The sequence below is a fragment of the Garra rufa genome, chromosome 2 (genome assembly GCF_049309525.1).
Source record: "Garra rufa chromosome 2, GarRuf1.0, whole genome shotgun sequence".
Lineage (NCBI taxonomy): Eukaryota > Metazoa > Chordata > Actinopteri > Cypriniformes > Cyprinidae > Garra > Garra rufa.
Genome location: NC_133362.1, coordinates 21,740,389 through 21,759,846, shown reverse-complemented (window position 1 = coordinate 21,759,846; position 19,458 = coordinate 21,740,389). Strand labels below are relative to the sequence as shown.

Sequence of the window (19,458 nt, the reverse complement as noted above, 5' to 3'; positions counted from 1 at the left end):
TTGTTGAATAAGGTCATTGTTTTTGTTTTTTGTGCACAAAAAATATTCTCATAGCTTCACAAAATTACAGTTGAGGGAAAGTAATTAATGACAGAATTCTCATTTTTGGGTGAACTATCCCTTTTTTTAGTGCTGAAACACATATGTGACCCTGGACCACAAAACCAGTCTTAAGTCGCTGGGGTATGTTTGTAGCAATAGCCAAAAATACATTGTATGGGTCAAAATTATTGATTTTTCTTTTATGCCAAAAATCATTAGGAAATTAAGTAAAGATCATGTTCCATGAAGATTTTTTGTAAAATTCCTACTGTAAATGTATCAAAATGTAATTTTTGATTAGTAATATGCATTGTTAAGAACCTAATTTGGACAACTTTAAAGGTGATTTTCTCAGTATTTTGATTTTTTGCACCCTCAGATTCTAGATTTTCAAATAGATGTATCTCGGCCAAATATTGTCCTATCCTAACAAACCATACATCAATAGAAAGCTTATTTACTGAGCTTTCATATTATATATACATCTCAGTTTTGTAAAATTTAACCTTATGACTGATTTTGTGGTCCAGGGTCACATATCTGACTTATTTAATTTTTTTTTACTGTTAGGAACCTCCCAGGTTCAGCACCTGATGACATTGTTGATCAGTGAGCATGAGCGTCTGTATGTGGGGACTGAGGGAGATGTGTCTTCCGAGCAGACCGGAAGTTATCTTCAGGGTCACCGTGGAATGGCGGAGTGGATCTCCGATGAGGAGATGCTGAACTGCTCATCGCCAAGCCAGTCGTCCAAAGTGGCAGAGAGTGTTTGTGGCAGTGCCACATCTTTAGATATCAATACAGGTGCCTCTACCACTGCCAAAATGACACCTCAGGGAAAAGCTGGGGTGACCGTCAGCCCTAGCAAACAGGCGAAATCCCTCCCCTCCTGGAAATACTCCTTCAAGAGTGGAGGGGTACGTGCTCAGCCCACAAAAATTGGGGGCTCGTCAGTGGACGTATCCACCTTGCCCAGTACAGGCAACTGGCTCATGAATGGGCTTTCCTCTCTGCGTAGCCACCGGCGTACATCATCAGGAGAGCGCATGGGCAAGGACTCAGCCCTGTCGCACCGCCTCTCCACTTATGACAACGTGACCTCATCGAGTCTCAGCGTACCCAGCGTTGCGAGCACGCCCTGGTCCACATCCTCCTGTGAGATCTTAGTGGCCGACTCTGTGGGCAGTGACCCCTCTGGACTCAACTCTGTGAAGGGGGATTGGTCAGTTGGAGGATCTGTCCAAGGGCAAAGTGAAGACAGGAATTCGGTGGTCACTGAGAGCAGCGAAGCACTGGAAATGTGTGTGAGCAGTGCAGGCTGCAGTGAGAATGGAAATGGAGAAGATGCAGTGAACGTCACAGGAGATACTGACATTAGCACGACAGCACTTAATGGCCTAGTAACAGAGCTGAAAGATGAGTTAAAGAAACAGAAGGCCAACTACGAATCTCGAATACGAAGGTATGTTTGAAATCCACAGCACACTGATATGTATTTTGTCTTTAGACTTCATATGGTAAAGTTTATTTGAAACAATGAACTTAAAGGGATAATTCACCCAAAAATTAAAATTACCCTATGATTTTCTCACCCTCAAGGCATCTTAGGTGTATGACTTCCTTCATTCAGACAAATACAATTTGAGTTATATTAAAAAAAATTCCTGGCTCTTACAAGCTTTATAATGGGAGTAAATGGCTGCTGAAATCTGAAACGAAATAAAGCACATCCATCCATCATAAGTACTCCACAAATCTCTAGAGGGTTAATATAGGCTTTCTGGAATAAATCAAAGCATTTGTGTAAGAAAAATAGCCATATTTAAAACTTTATAAACCGTAAGCTCTAGCTTCCGCTAACTGTCGTATGTGCGTTCACGAGAAAGTGGCGTTCCAGTGGATGACGTAAGCTCTGGTAAGAATATATGTCTCTCGAGACCCAAGTTTGTTTTCAGCAAAGGAAAACCAGTCTCCTCTTGGCTTATATTGACATTTTTCTTTACAAATCCTAATTTTGTTCTTCTAATTTGTGACCAGTGTTTTGTTTTGTTCTCTCCACTGTGTTTGTCGCTTCTGTGTTCGTCACCATGTTTGCCTACACCCTACATAATCCACTGGAACGCCACTCTCTTGTGAATAGGTATTTGACAGTTAGCTATAGACCAATTATAGGTTTGTAAACATTCGGGATGGGCACGCATCATGGTTGCAGAAAACCCAGGAGAGATAGCCTTTGCGGCTAGAGAATTACAGTGATACGGTACAAAATAGTTACATTAAAAAAGATTATAGATTATATTGATTAGATGTCATTTTCAAAATGTTCTTCTTACAATAGCTTGTCACCCAGCGATAAGCACTGTTATTCAATGAAACTGACATTAGATAGTGGGACAGTCTTACAGATCCGAAACAGGAATGAGGTTTTTTATGGGCAAAGCCTATCTGGTGGCAGAAAACTCACTATTTTTTAGATAAATCGAGTAATAAAGTCAGAATTAAGAGATATAAACTTGCATTTGTGAATTGTGAGATAAAATAAATAAATGTTATGTAAAAATGTTATATGTAATAATATTTCATGCTGTAACTGTAGGGCTAATACAATATGTGCCCTATAAACAGCATATGTGAATATTATGTAGACCTATTGTCTAAATCATATTTATGCTTTAAAGTAATCAGCAGTTTTCATCCACAGTACGTCCATTTAAACGTCTGTGTTTAGCTTCAAATGGAGTCTTTGAGTATTCTATAAAAATGATTTGCATTCCGATTTTGACATTAAAGGCACAAAATATATATATATTTTTTTATCTTATTCCATGGATTTTATCCGTTTACCTCTACTTGTTACCAGTGTTTTTCTGCAACCACTATGCGCAAGCAGCTGCAAGTGACGTAACTGTGACGTCTACTCTAAATTGGTCTATATTTTACGGTTTCTACAGTTTTAATTATGGATATTTTTCTTACACAAATGCATCACTTTGCTTCAGAAAGATATTATTAACCCCCTGGAACCATGTGGAGTACTTTTTATGATGAATGGATGCACTTTATTTTGCTTCAAAATCTCAACAGCCATTCACCGCCATTATAATTTTTGAGAGAGCCAGGACATCCACTTAGGACATACATTCTGATTGTATTTGTCTGTAAGAAGAAAATCATATACACCTAGGATTGCTTGAGGGTGAGTAAATCATGGAGTAATTTTGATTTTTGGGTGAACTATCCCTTTAAGACATGAGCAGTATACACTTTCTCATTATTCCAGTGATGTTAAGATCATTTTCAAAGCTTAAAGTGCATATTGTTACCAGTAACAGAAACTAATAATCGTTGATCAAGCGTGTCATACTCGTTAATATCCGACGCAAACGTTACGTGATATAGCGGGTTCTTATTACCGCGCGCGCGAGAGAGAGATAAACACCTTTTTGTTTTATTATATGCTTATATGGGAAATGCCCCCAAACTTGATATGCTGTCTCTGACTCTGAACCCAGGCTTTGAGGCTTACTGTCTGAAATCAAAATAGGTTCTACATATAGCGTATATGCATTTCAGGCAGGGGCATAGACATCTCCAGGCCAGCAGACATGAGTAAGTTTATGGTCGAGATCATTTATTACTCTGAGCTAAATACTTGTATGTACAAATAAACAGTAAAATGTAATCTCAATTACAGTTTGACTGTATTTAGGTCACAAATACATATAAAGTAAAACTTTTTAATGCCATTGGTATAAGACAATTAATATTGACAGCATACAGTCAAGTTGTGTGCGCTGGTATTCATCAGGAAGCCCTCACCTGTATGTGTTGTGTCAGCTATTAGACAGTTTACAGAGGAAGGATGACTTTATAAAGGTTTTGAATGGCCCCATTTTGGTGACAATCAATAAAAAATTAAAGCTGCAAGCAGCGATGAATGGGCCCTCGCCATCTGCGCAGTCGCCATCCCGGTAGCATCACGAAAACAGTGGCCAGTGGGCACATGCATTCACAGTAACCTTTAAACCACCCTCCCCTCTCCCTCCTTCTCTCTCTCTCTGTCTCTCCCTCTCATCCCCTCCCCCTCCCCCTGCACTCACTCTAACACTCAACACATACAGTATACACACACACACCCAAATAAAGGCAGAGTGAAAAAAGATGTCTGATAGCTTTTAAATTTTCTTTTATTCAGAGAGTTTTGTATATCTATGAAAATGAACTGTTTCCTTAGAATGACTAGTTCTCTGTATGAAACAAGTTTTAAAGAGTTTGGATGCTGCACTTTAAAGATATAAAATTACTTAAAATGGAAAATGAAATTCTAAGCATGTTATCTGCCTCAAAAACACAGAAAACAAATATTTTAATGTATGTTTTTTTTTTTTTAAATGTGCCATGGCAATAGTATTTGATGCATCAGGGACACCTTTACAGATTCTCATCGGCCGTGTTTTGACATTATTCTGATGAAGTTTGAAGAAAATCGAGTAAAAATATATTGTTTATTGTTTGTTCATGTTTGTTAATGCATTAACTAATGTTAACAAAAGAGAGCCTATTTTAGTTACCAACATGTTTTATGATCTACAACCATTTTTAAATATTATTTTAATGACCTATAAGCATCTGTGAAATAATTATAAACAAATATATTAAAAATAAATACATGTTAACTTAGTTGATGTATTTGTTTCTCATTCTAATTAAGTGAACTGAGCAGTATAGTGTCATACTTATAAGATTTTTTATCCTATCAGTGAGAGTGTATATATGTATATAAATCATATAATTTTTCCTTTAAAGATTAAAAAAAGATTTTAATGCTCTTTAAGCATTTATACAAAATAATTATGTAAAAGTACACTGACAGTACAGTACAAATCAACTGATTCTATGCATTATTGACATTCTTATACACTGAGAATGAGCTAAATAGCATTAGAGGTCAAGCGATTCCTTATCTTATGAGGACCTCTAGTGTTCATCCCTGGTATTAGAGCTTTAATCTGACAAACATATATGACACTTTTAATATTTTTGGGGCCTCTGAGAATGATAACATTTTGAAACTACACGTATTTCCTAAGAATTTCTTGTTCTTTATATGTAAAAAGTTTTGATGAGTTAGAATAATGCAATTTAAAGTTATATGGAAATAACTCTTCATCTTTTTTATTGTTACTTTCATAAATCACCACATCAACACCGTTCAAGATATCCCAAAGCCGTTCACAATTTAGCATCTTCAGTATCTTGGCATCATGTTGACAAAGTTTGGTGTGAACTGTCTGATTCTGCTATGAGTGATATGAATTTATTCACAGCTATATTTTTCCAAAAATCCACATACAAATCAAAATAGCCGACTTCCTGTTGGTCGTAGCTAATGGGTGTAAATTAGAAAGTTGTCCGGCTTGATGAGACCAATATACCGACCGAGTTTGATGTCTGTAGCTACAACTAACCCTCCAATTTTTGTCAAAAGGTGGCGCTATAGAGTGTCTCCTCCACGCCCATTTATGAGCTTTTGCCAGTGTTTTACTGTCATTAATATTGATGTGTGTGTTGAGTTTCATATAATTCTAAGCATGTTATCTGCCTCAAAAACACAGGAAACAAATGTTAAAGTTTGACACGTTGCCACGGCAACAGCATTTGATCTATCAAGGACCCCTTTACAGATTCTCATCGGCCGTGTTTTGATATTATTCTGATGAAGTTTGAAGCAAATTGAGTAAAATTAAGAGGCTGATTTAAAAGCGTTTTGCAAACAACACACTTCCTGCTGCCAGTTGATGGCGCTATAACTTTGACTCATAATAGTCACATCTCTGTGATCGGCATCAGATGACAAACAAACTGCTGAAGTTAGGTCAAAACCAGGCAAAGTGTGTCAAAGTTATTAGACACTTCCTGTTTCTCATTTCTCACCATAATTTGTCGCCCCGCCACGGCCAAACCGTTCGAGATATCGAAAATCCCCTGGCAATTTTGCGGCCCCAATGTCTTGAGGTCATGTTGACCGAGTTTGGTGGCCATCGGTGGAAAGGCCTAGGAGGAGTATTTCAAATTCCACAGCCTGATTTTTCCAAAAATCCACATTTAAATCAAAATGGCTGACTTCCTGTTGGTCGTAGCTAATGGGTGTAAATTAGAAAGTTGTCCGGCTTGATGAGTTCAAAATATGTAGGTGGCGCTATGGAGCGCCCGCTCAGTGCCCATTTATGGGCTTTTATCAGTGTTTAACTGTCATTAAAACAGATGTGTGTGTTGAGTTTCATGAAATTCTAAGCATTTTAAGTGGCTCAAAAACACAAAAATCTAAATTTAAAGTTTGACACGTTGCCATGGCAACATGATAAAAGTTATGGATAACGCCCTTCACAGATTCTCATCGGTCGTGTTTTGACATTATTGTGATGAAGTTTGAAGCAAATTGAGTAAAATTAAGAGGCTGAGTTTAAAGCATTTCGAAAACGTCACGCTTTCTGCTGCCAGTTGGTGGCGCTATAACTTTGACTCATAATAGTCACATCTCTGTGATCGGCATCAGACGACGAACAAACTGCTGAAGTTTGGTCAAAATCAGACAAAGTATGTCAAAGTTATTAGGCACTTCCTGTTTCTCATTTTTCGCCATAACTTTGTCGCCCCGCCTTGGCCAAACCGTTCGAGATATCAAAAATCCCCTCGCAATTTCGCGTCCCCAATGTCTTGAGGTCATGTTGACCGAGTTTGGTGGCCATCGGTGGAAAGGCCTAGGAGGAGTATTTCAAATTCCATTGCATGCGCTTTTTAGACATCCCTGAACAGCTGACTTCCTGTTTGGCGAAGCACGGACTATGAGCGCGAAAGTTGTTCGGCCCGATGAGGTCTATATGTGTATGAATTTTGGTGACTGTAGGCAGTGATGTAGTGGTGCCTAGAGAAGTGGGTATACGCCTTATTCATGCATTTCTGAAGCGTATACCCACGTGACTCTCGGCAATCTCTTATAGAGACGCTTTGATCTTACTAATTGTACGCATTAGTTTACTCCTTGGAGTTTACAGAGGTTCACTGGTTTAAGAAATTTCTGATCGTAAAAGCCTGCTTCTTTTTTATTTGTAAGTATTGTTTTCGCTATTATGTACTGATTAAAATTACTGGGGTGCGGGAGACGGAGCAGGCGCAATCATCAAATATATTTCAAAGCAAGCCGGCGCCACAGTCCTGGCAATATTTACATTTAACTGTTAATATATATGTAGATTTACCAAACATATACTACTGAAAGAAAAATATTTTCAGTGTGGGTATCACACTAATGTGTTACATTAGAGGTGGTTAATAACAGCTGGCCTCCACTGCTTCAGATCTTCACACATCCTCATGTCTTGCAATGTCTCCCAAAACCCTATAAACACACATGACAAAAAATTACAAATTAGCTGTGCAAACAATGTTACTAAGTTGTAACTAGACTTGATGATTATAATATTAACAAACTGAGGTTAACTGACCAGTTATGCCTTCTCATATGGTACCGTTTTTACATGGTTCTTAAAATTATATTGCTAATGCTTACAAGCTAGCTACGGTGCTTTACAACAACTTATACACTGTACAGTCGTGGCCAAAAGTTTTGAGAATGACACAAATATTAGTTTTCACAAAGTTTGCTGCTCAACTGCTTTTAGATCTTTGTTTCAGTTGTTTCTGTGATGTACTGAAATATAATTACAAGCACTTCATACGTTTCAAAGGCTTTTATTGACAATTACATGACATTTATGCAAAGAGTCAGTATTTGCAGTGTTGGCCCTTCTTTTTCAGGACCTCTGCAATTCGACTGTGTCATGATCTGGGCTGTGGGGTTTCCCTCAGCCACCTGAGGTCACTGTTTTCCCTTCCCTCCACAGCACTTCCCCAAATTGTACACTCCTGTTTGTCATTAGCAATCATTTACCTCTCACCTGGTCACAATTATCTGGTCTATAAGAACTCTCATTTCCCACTACTCATTCTGGCTGCATTATCTTCTGTGTGGTTTGTTTTCCGTGATTCTTGTTCCTGAAGTTTATGTTCCTGATCTTGCCTTGTTTGTGTTTTGGTGTGCCGTGTTGGCCTTTTGGTTTTGTTTGTTTATTGTTTAATTAAAAACCCTTTCCCTGCACCTGGACCCAGACCCTTCCTTGTTTCACGTGACAGAATGCAGCCAGCAAAGATGGGTCCAGCGGGGAGGAATTTTTTTCTCAAGGAGGCGGCGTCCCCCCGTTCTGTTCCCGAGACGGCGGGGATGTCCTTCGAGGCGGCGTCGGCCGCTCGTTTTGAGTGCATCTACGCCTGCCTGGCGGCGATGGATGCCCGTAGCGCAGAGGCTGCGCGGATGCGCCCCTGCTTTGCGGCGGGGATAGAGACGCTGTTTCGCGGGAAGGTGGCGGCGTCCACTTTCTCGATCCCCGAAGCGGCGGCGATCGCTATTCCTGCTCCTAATGCGGCGGCGTCCGCTGTTAATGTTCCCAAGACGGCGCCGGTGACCGCGCTCTCTGTTCCGGACACAACGGTGACCGCGCTCTCTGTTCCGGACGCGGCGGTGACCACGCTCTCTGTTCCTGACGCGGCGGTGACCGCGCTCTCTGTTCCGGACGCGGCGGTGACCGCGCTCTCTGTTCCGGACGCGGCGGTGACCGCGCTCTCTGTACCGGACGCGGCGGTGACCGCTCTCTCTGTTCCGGACGCGGCGGTGACCGCTCTCTCTGTTCCGGACGCGGCGGTGACCGCGCTCTCTGTTCCTGACGCGGCGGTGACCGCGCTCTCTGTTCCGGACGCGGCGGTGACCGCTCTCGCTGTTCCGGACGCGGCGGTGACCGCTCTCGCTGTTCCTGACGCGGCGGTGACCGCTCTCTCTGTTCCGGACGCGGCGGTGACCGCTCTCTCTGTTCCGGACGCGGCGGTGATCGCTCTCTCTGTTCCGGACGCGGCGGTGACCGCGCCCTCTGTTCCGGACGCGGCGGTGACCGCGCCCTCTGTTCCGGACGCGGCGGTGACCGCGCCCTCTGTTCCGGACGCGGCGGTGACCGCTCTCTCTGTTCCTGACGCGGCGGTGACCGCTCTCTCTGTTCCGGACGCGGCGGTGACCGCTCTCTCTGTTCCTGATGCGGCGGTGACCGTTCTCACTGTTCCAGACGCGGCCGTGACCGCTATCTCTGCGCCTGACGCGGAGGCGACTGCGCTCTCTTTTCTGGACGCGGAGACAACCGCGCTCTCTGTTTTGGACGCGGAGGCAACCGCGCTCTCTGTTCCTGACGCGGAGGCGACTGCGCTCTCTTTTCTGGACGCGGAGACAACCGCGCTCTCTGTTTTGGACGCGGAGGCAACCGCGCTCTCTGTTCCTGACGCGGCGGTGACTGCGCTGCACGGGCCTGGCCCGCCGTCCCTCCCCCTGATTTGCCTTCCCCTGTTCCTCCACCCTCCAGACTTGTGGAACGTCTGGGAGCCGTTCCGTGGGGAGGGGGTAGTGTCATGATCTGGGCTGTGGGGTTTCCCTCAGCCACCTGAGGTCACTGTTTTCCCTTCCCTCCACAGCACTTCCCCAAATTGTACACTCCTGTTTGTCATTAGCAATCATTTACCTCTCACCTGGTCACAATTATCTGGTCTATAAGAACTCTCATTTCCCACTACTCATTCTGGCTGCATTATCTTCTGTGTGGTTTGTTTTCCGTGATTCTTGTTCCTGAAGTTTATGTTCCTGATCTTGCCTTGTTTGTGTTTTGGTGTGCCGTGTTGGCCTTTTGGTTTTGTTTGTTTATTGTTTAATTAAAAACCCTTTCCCTGCACCTGGACCCAGACCCTTCCTTGTTTCACGTGACAGACTGGGCATGCTCTCAATCAACTTCTGGGCCAAATCCTGACTGATAGCAACCCATTCTTTCATAATCACTTCTTGGAGTTTGTCAGAATTAGTGGGTTTTTGTTTGTCCACCCGCCTCTTGAGGATTGACCACAAGTTCTCAATGGGATTAAGATCTGGGGAGTTTCCAGGCCATGGACCCAAAATTTCAACGTTTTGGTCCCCGAGCCACTTAGTTATCACTTTTGTCTTATGGCACGGTGCTCCATCGTGCTGGAAAATGCATTGTTCTTCACCAAACTGTTGTTGGATTGTTGGAAGAAGTTGCTGTTGGAGGGTGTTTTGGTACCATTCTTTATTCATGGCTGTGTTTTTGGGCAAAATTGTGAGTGAGCCCACTCCCTTGGATGAGAAGCAACCCCACACATGAATGGTCTCAGGATGCTTTACTGTTGGCATGACACAGGACTGATGGTAGCGCTCACCTTTTCTTCTCCGGACAAGCCTTTTTCCAGATGCCCCAAACAATCGGAAAGAGGCTTCATCTGAGAATATGACTTTGCCCCAGTCCTCAGCAGTCCATTCACCATACTTTTTGCAGAAGATCAATATGTCCCTGGTGTTTTTTTTTTGGAGAGAAGTGGCTTCTTTGCTGCCCTTCTTGACACCAGGCCATCTTCCAAAAGTCTTCGCTTCACTGTGCGTGCAGATGCGCTCACACCTGCCTGCTGCCATTCCTGAGCAAGCTCTGCACTGGTGGCACTTTGATCCCGCAGCTGAATCCTCTTTAGGAGACCATCCTGGCGCTTGCTGGACTTTCTTGGAAGCCCTGAAGCCTTCTTAACAATGCAGTGGAAAGTTTTTTTCAGGATTAAGTTAATTTTCATGGCAAAGAAGGACTATGCAATTCATCTGATCACTCTTCATAACATTCTGGAGTATATGCAAATTGTTATTATAAAAACTTAAGCAGCATCTTTTCCAATTTCCAATTTTTATGTAATTCTCAAAACTTTTGGCCACGACTGTATATCTCGTTGTCTCATTATTTAAATAAATATGTACACGGATTTGATATTTATGAGAAGTTATGAGAAGAAAAACAAGACTTACGGTGCACAGTTCACGTTTTCGTCGAGCTACATCTCTGACGGCTTTGGACGAACCACAGGCTGACGGCGGACCCGATGAAGGTGCTGTGTCTACCGAAGGAACTCCACCAGCTCTGAGCCTCACTTGGTTCTTGCTTCAGCATCTCATGTTGAACTCATAGACTGTAAAAAATATGGACGTAGTATCCGTGACGTCACCCGTAGGATTCTAAAGCACTATTTTGAAGCTCATAGTGGGCGGGATTCGGCCATCGCCATCTTGGAATCGCATCACCGCGCGTCACTCCCGGATAATCAAAAATGGGAAAAAAGGCGGGACGTGGGTGGAGCTGGTTGCTGAAATCACGCCCGCCTAGCGCGACAGTGGTGACAGCAGCGGCAATCCCCGTCACTCAAGTGGCCACGCCCTTAATTATGCTGAAATTTAAGGCTTAATATAACTTAAACGGATCAGTTATAAAAAATTCACCCCCCTCACAGTTGACATGAAGGGCAAAACTAGCTCTATAAACCAAAACCATTTTTTGAACCAGACTGTTAACATACTTTTTTCTGCTGTAAAGTTGGGCATTTTAACATGGGGAGTCAATGGGACTGACTCTCTTCTGCAGCCAGTCTCTAGCGGCCAGTAGATGAATTGCAGTTTAAGTCACTTCCGTGTTGGTTTCAATAGAGAGAGCGGGAGGCTGCCGCTTGGTTGAACTGCATCATATAGCCGGGATGATAATCCTCCGGTGTAAAGTGAACGCGTTTTTCGAAGCAGATGCATTAGTGTAGGCCCGTCTCTTTACCCGCACAAACACACCCAGATACGGAAGATGCACCGTTCTTTTTATTGTAAGTAAACCCGTGGACATGATGTCCTGACAGGCTGGAGTTTGTACAGCCTCCATAAACACAATAAATTACCATGACGATGATCAATTGAAATAAAAAATAACTACTGAAAACACACCATCTCACGACTGGTCCTACTGAATAGCAACAGAGCTTGGCGAACGACTCCCTCTCGTGACGTTATATGACACGGTGTGGAAAAAAAGCTGTTTTTGAGAGCGGTCAAGGAAATCGTCACTTTGTCCCAACAGTATCTGGCTGCGTCCTGCAACACTAAAGACACGCCCACAACTCAAGACACGCCCCCTAGCCATGACGTCACCATATGTAAACACACCTAAAGTTCATGCCACGCCCACTAAAGACACGCCCCCTGGACGAGGACGCAGACAGATGCCATTCTTTTTTAAGCGTTGCAAAATATACTTCAGAGAAAAAAATAACTAACAGTTTATTTTCAAATTGGCGCCAATCTAATAATTAGCAGTTTATTTTCAAACTGGCACCAGTGAAAAAACATTATATAAACAATTCAAACACTTTATATAATGAACAAGGAATTTATTTTAATATGGCAAACAAACAAACAAATATGGCTCTTTCCCTCTCTCTTATTCACTGGCACGCATACTCACACTCACACCTCACGCAGTCACGCCATGACCAGCAATAGATACAGGTACATAAAAAATAACCTTAATTCATCATCAAAAATTTTTAAATTAAAAACAAATGGGTCCATGACTGCATATTTTTCTTCTTCAATGAAGGTGTTCCCATGCAAGATGAGTTCCTCCAGCGCCTCACATTCGTAGGCCCCCATGGTGAGGAAGCGTGGGGCCTGTACTTCACCCTTGAAGGCATTGGCTTCTTTCAACTGGTTCAGCAACTTGCTGGCTTCTTGCATGTGTTCTATGTTCTGTTGAAGAGATCAAATATAACTAGATTTGCAATTCCAGGGAATTAGCAGTGCATGCAAAGGAAACCACTGCCCTGCCCTCCACCGCACCCCCCACCCCCAACTGTTAGAGATGACATTTCTGTCAATATTGCAATAATACTTCATACTGTACATCTACATGAAAGACTATGGTCTGCTCCCACAATTCAGGTGCTTTTAAATAGGAAACTGTGTCTCCAAAGTAGCTTACTATGGAAGTTTCCTGTTCTTCCATGTCAGTAACCTGACCAAAAAAACAAACAAGTCATTAGCTATTGGTAAAAGAAAAAAAAAATACATGCTGGTTTAGTGTTAGGGATGGGAGAAGGAAGCTGGATTGAAATGAAGGCAGTGTCTGGGGGGGGGGGGGGGGGATGGTTTGAAATGGTTTGAACCCCTCAACACCCCAAACTTGTCCTATGTTAGAATGGATGTTACAAGAATATGTGCTTAATCTGAAGTGTGTTACATTAAAAGAAGTGTCGTGAAGGGGTGAAAACATGCCTATATCTCCACCCGCACATTGCCTTTGCCCAACCTAAGCACTGATATAAGCCTCATCTAAGATGTCTTTGCATTGAAAGGGGGGAGGCATGCAGTGAAACACCTGCAGAGCCCACATACACACCTCCCCTGCCCTGGTCTACCATGTTGTTTTTGTTACTAGAGAATGTACGGTGTGTGTGTCCAGCCATCCAGGAGCTCTGGCATAACAGAAATAGATGATGCAGGAAAGGCAAGATGACAGATGAGAGAGGGTGGGTATTACCATGGATACATCCATGCTGACAATCTGACCAAAAAAACAAAACAAAAAAAAACAAGTCATTAACACTTTGTGATCTTGGTGTGATGCTACTGTGATGCTTTTGAAGCATTTTGAACTGAAAACTGACCATGGCATCATCCAAAATGAAGGGATCATTCTTCCCCCGTTTTGCTTCGCCAACAGCCAAATAAAGTAATCAAAAGCCAAGTTAAACAGCGATTGTCATGTGTCAGAAAACTTGAGGGCCACTGGGCCTACTTCAGCCAGTTTTATGTTCCCATTTCACTACATGAATCGCAGATGACTCGTGGTTAAGAGAAAAAGTCTGTTCTGCATTTGTTGTGCCATGAGTTTCTGTTATGACTGCCTTGAAATTACAAACTTTTACCTCCGTCTCCTCATGTCTTCGCATCCTCAGGCGAAATACTGGGTGTCGAAGGCCGCTCAGCAATTCCCTTGACGCCTCTGTCCAGTGAGCGAACAATTCTTCATGGCTAGATAATGTAGTTTTTGGAGGTAGTTATTTCATTTTCCCCACATCAGAAATGCAAACATTATAACATGAATCCTGCCACGAACAGTTAAATATCTGAATGCCCACGTGTGACTTACTTGTCCAGTGGGAAATTTTCCATCAACATCACACACCACCACTTCCTCAGCACTGGCATATCCTCCTGAACAAAACAAAGGTAGAATAACATTTTAGTAAATATGTTTTTAAATATATATTTTAAAAGCTACCCCAAGCAAATAGAAATAACAGTTCCTTACAATTGTGTAGTCAAAAGGAGCATCCAGAGCAATGTAAAAGGCAGACTGCACAAAAACGAAAAAAAAAAGAGCATAAATTGATGGGTGAGGGCATGGGTGGTAGTAAGACATGAACTAACCGTAAAGCTAAAATAATTAAAATAAATCTCACCATCAGCATAAAGATGCCACAGTCGTTTCCATGTGTTTGATGGGGAAACCTCAGAATCTTCTTCTTCTGTGACTTTCATTGGCAGTTCACAAGCGATGTGTACTACCAAAGACTATAGAATACCCAAGACATGTCACTCGTGCAGTTTTGAATGGGGAAAAATGCAACGCTCATTATGGCCGTGAAGCCCCGCCTTCTTAGTGAAAGAGCCAATCGTTGATTAGAAAAGTCAGCGCGTCACTGCAGCTGCCGTTAGAAGTCCCGGTTGGTATAGAAACAATCGGTGCTCTAAGACGTGCGCTCAGTACTGCGCATGCGCACTGGCTCATCTAGCCGGAAAAATAAGCGTTTTTTCACGCTATTGGAGCACAAGGAACCATATTTATGAGGCAGTTCTTGTTGGATTTCTTTGGAGATTTAAAATATGAAATTTAATCGTAAGCTTGGTGAACAGTTTTGGAGAATTTGATGTTTCCCCATTCAAACAGATAGGAGCTGCATTTGTATGCCCGAGAGGCGTTTCAAAGATGGCCGCCGAGTGACATGACTTGCCTTAAAGGGACTTTGGTACTACCGCCATCTCCCGGGCTGTGGTGTGATCGACTTTCAGAACAGTAAAGACACGCCTTTTTCTAAAGTTACGCCTGCTCGCGACACGCCCCTGTCTTGCGGGACGCAGCCAGACCCTACTCCTTTGTCTTCAAAATTTGCGCCCTTAAGTCTTGTAAAATGTTTTCAAATCCTGCATTAACGGTTCGTATAGTATTTTCATACACGGGTATATGTTTATCTCAATTTTTTTTTTTAACCTGCAATATGCACTTTAAGAGTGTATTTTTCTTCAGTGTTAATAGGTAGGTAGGTATGAAACAAAAGTTGCAATAGTCAGTTATTTCTATTGTGACACATAAACGAGTGAAACTTTTTGGAAAAGAAAAAATGTGGGACGTAACTTGATTTTGTCCTTTTAGAATGTCCATTTTATTAGTCCATTTGCTAATATCTGTGATCTAATGTGAGTGACAGGTTACAAATGTAAGAATGCTCATATTTGATATACATATTAGATCCAAACGCTCAGATGCCAAAAGCAAACTAGTTGCAAATTGTTGCTTGACAACAATTATTATTATTATTATTATTTTTTTTTTTGGTACTGCTAGCTATGTGGAAATGTTTCATGTTTTTATGTCTATATGATTAACCTTTACAATAAATAGCAATAAAAGGTGTATCATTTATTTATTTAAGTGTATTTTTATAGTGTATTAATATTTTGGGTGAAGGACAAACCAAAATACATGCCAAATGACAATTTTTTTTTTGACAAGTTTTCTTTATACTTTTAAAATGTAATTAACATAATATATTTTTTCCAAGGCTAGAGGAATCAAGTGTCACCATGCGTAACCAAATGGAGAGACTAGAGGAGGAGTTGGACCAGGAGAAGAAAAAGTATTGCATGTTGGAAATTAAACTCCGCAACTCTGAGCGGGCCCGTGAGGATGCGGAGACCCGCAACCGCTTGCTTCAGAACGAGATGGAAGAGTTCTTTTCCACTTTGGGAGATCTTACGTTGGGAACAAGGACAAGTAAAATTTGACTGGCCCTCTAACAGGCCTCCTGATTTAACACTGAGAGACTATGTGTTTGTTGTAGATAGAATTTGGAAATCTCTCTGCTCATGCATCATGAGTATTCAGAGGTAATTTTGTGCTGTTTTGTTACGGCGACTTGATCATGTGTAGCAGTTACATTTTTCTCTCTGATCTTCGGTCTTACATTTTAAAGGGATAGTTCACAGAAAAATACAACTTCAATGGTTATTTACTCACCCTCATGTAGTTCCAAACCAATACGCTGTTTTTCTGCAGAGTAAAAAAAAGTGCACATTTTGTGAAGAACATACCAAAATGTAAATCTTATTCTTAATGTCAAATGTTCCACACTTGCTATTTGTAAATAATAACAATATTTTCATTTTCAGGTGAACTATTCCTTTAAGTTATTAACATTAATCACTTGCATAACCTAACATGCACAGATAATACCAAAGCATGACATTTCTGAAACGACTGTTTGCAGTATTGGCCTCTCACAAAAGGCAGGTCATTTTAATGGCATTTCCTCTTAATGCATGGCATGAAAGATGTCCTGCTGAACTCTCTTAAGGTTTTGGTGAAATTATCACACAATCCTTTTTCATCCAAAGTCTGCATCTTTTACAACCCCAGTCACCATATACAACCTGCATCCCATCACACTGTGCCTCACTTCAAGACATGAGATCAACTGTTACACCATTAGACCTCATAGACACAAACACTTTTCAGCAAATCCCTTTATTGTAAGTAAAATGCACTAGAATAAAATACTTTTTTTGGATTAGATGAGGTGACACAATCCAAACTGTAACAACTGTCCACTTGTACAACTGGTAAAATCTCAACTGTATTTAAAGATTATTTCAGCTGCAAGATTGCCAAGGCTAGTATTTATTTAAGCTTATTAATGTACCTAGAACTATTTCTCAGGTGGTGTTTTTCAAACACTCGATGAATGAGTGTCTTTATATAAAATAGATGATGGAACTAAGGCTGACATATACTTGAATGTGTTAAAGTAGTTGTTTTTTTTAAAGTATGCACATACTGTATGTTCGTGTGGTCGTTTTTTCTGTTAATTGATCCTGAATGCAGAAAGTGCCAAAGTAGAGGTCTTCAAAAACAAATGGGTGTTTCATTTCAACTGAAGACTTCGTAATGTCTTCGTAATAAATTGCCGTTGTCATCAAAACAATATTGTGACTTTATGACGCATCAAAAAAAAAAAAAGTTCATGAGTGATATAAAAACTGAATCGTATACTGACTGATAACAGTGCTGTGCAAAATACATTTGTTTTATTTATCAAATATTTCAAAGATCCATGCTGTCAAGGGCTAGCTTAAAAGGATAATTCACCCAAAAAATGAAAATTCTGTCAGTTATTAGTCTTACTAACACTCGTTCTCATCTTCAAAACAAAATGAAGATTTTTGTACGTCCATTAAAATTTCCATTCTACCTAGGTTTCAATACTTCATACAGTACGTTTGAGCTTACATTTACCTTATGTTGGGCGAATTCCAAACGGCTATTTTGCGCCCTTCAAGGGCACTTCTAGAAGGGGACGCCATTTGTAGGGACGTTCCAAACGAAAGTGAGCAACTAGGGATTCATGACGGGCGAATTCCAAACGGCTATTTTGCGCCCTTCAAGGGCACTTCTAGAAGGGGACGCCATTTGTAGGGACGTTCCAAACGAAAGTGAGCAACTTAATCCCTTCACGAAGGGCCCTTCCAGAAGGCCGTTAGCGAAGGGAACATTCCATGGTCACTTCACGGAAGTGATTTCCGTTAGTGATCACGTTTGCGCAGCGTTGTCAAGGTAACATTTCGTCAGTCATTCCCTTCGCCAAGGGAGTTCCAAACGGTTAAAAGAGACAGAAATGCCCTACTCCCTTAAAAGAACTCACTTCAAAGGGATCTGCCCTTCGGAGGGAGTAGGGCGTAGGGATGCGCACTTCCATTTGGAATTTGCCCGACATTCCATGGTCACTTCACGGAAGTGATTTCCGTTAGTGATCACGTTTGCGCAGCGTTGTCAAGGTAACATTTCGTCAGTCATTCCCTTCGCCAAGGGAGTTCCAAACGGTTAAAAGAGACAGAAATGCCCTACTCCCTTAAAAGAACTCACTTCAAAGGGATCTGCCCTTCGGAGGGAGTAGGGCGTAGGGATGCGCACTTTCATTTGGAATTTGCCCCATATGTGCTTTACATCCACCTTGTTTTTCCTGTAAGAACAGGCGCGTCCATTCGTAAATTTTATGTCTAACGTTAGTGGCTTCCGGTCTCATCCGCGTCGAGCTATTTTTAGCTGTACAAAACCGCTAGTTTTGCTGTTGGATACTGCAAATTGGAGCGTCTTAACCATATAAATTTAATGTAGTATCTTAATTATGAACACACTGGTTTGTAGTGCAAACAGTTTTACCGTTTACTGCACGATGTTATTCTCCTCATTATTTCCAGCGGCCAATAAACCGGAAGTCTCGCCCATAGGCTTATGGATATGTTCTCTCCTCAATGTTTACATGTGAATAAAAGCCTAAGTAAATCAGTTCATCACATAAAGCAATTGTGTCTACTCAGAAGACTTGGATTAAACCACTCAATTCATAAATTTACTTTATGAACTTTTTGGTTAAATGGACTATCAATAGAGGGATATAAATCAATTTTCTAATCCCTTAATGTGTGTTTTGAAGATGAATCAACGTTTATAAATTTATACATTTTCATTTTTGGGTTAACTAAACCTTCCAAATCTTTGGTCATATACAGTCAAACCAAAATTTATTCAGACACCTTCAACATTTCTCACATTATCACAGTTTATTCGTTATAGTTTTGAAAATGATAATAAAATATGACAAGAACTTAAGAGTTTGACTGTGTCAGAACAAATTCATCCTGATAATGTCAGGTAACTTCAATAATAGGCCAATGGTAATGGAATTACAATCGACCAAAAATTAAATAAACTTAGTATGACATATTTACACAACTATCAATGCTTTGTTGACCAAATTCCATACAATGCTTAATTTTGTTTAGTTACATTAGCAATTAAAAAACAAAAAACAAACACGTAATCAAAACATGGTCAGGTGACTCAGGTCAACGTGTCAAGAATAATTTTTGGTCCCAAATTAATCAGTTTTACTGCTAGTCCACTGTGTGAAGAATTTCTGGGTATACTGTCACAGTTTACTTTATTTTGCTATCATCACTTACATAAATGAACTATAGTGTCCTGCACCCACTAATTAAAAAAATATCAAAAATTATATCTGGTGTCCGAATAATTTTTGGTTTGACTGTATGTAGAAAGCAGCAATATTTTCCAAAGTTAAATAAAGTTAATGGTCAGTAAAATAAGAATAACCTTTTGG

At 41.2% G+C, this 19,458-nt stretch overlaps 1 protein-coding gene across 2 annotated transcripts in view; it reads left to right on the top strand.

Moving 5' to 3' along the window:
• arhgap22a (Rho GTPase activating protein 22a) overlaps positions 1–17,357 on the top strand; it is a 55,504-nt gene extending 38,147 nt beyond the window's left edge. For both annotated transcript variants that reach the window (XM_073833889.1, XM_073833888.1), the window contains 2 exons: positions 613–1,504; positions 15,844–17,357. In XM_073833889.1, coding sequence (XP_073689990.1) covers positions 613–1,504; positions 15,844–16,066 — 1,115 coding nt within the window. In that variant the 3' untranslated portion in view covers positions 16,067–17,357. The remainder of the gene's footprint in view (positions 1–612; positions 1,505–15,843) is intronic.
• The last annotated feature ends 2,101 nt before the right edge of the window (positions 17,358–19,458 follow it).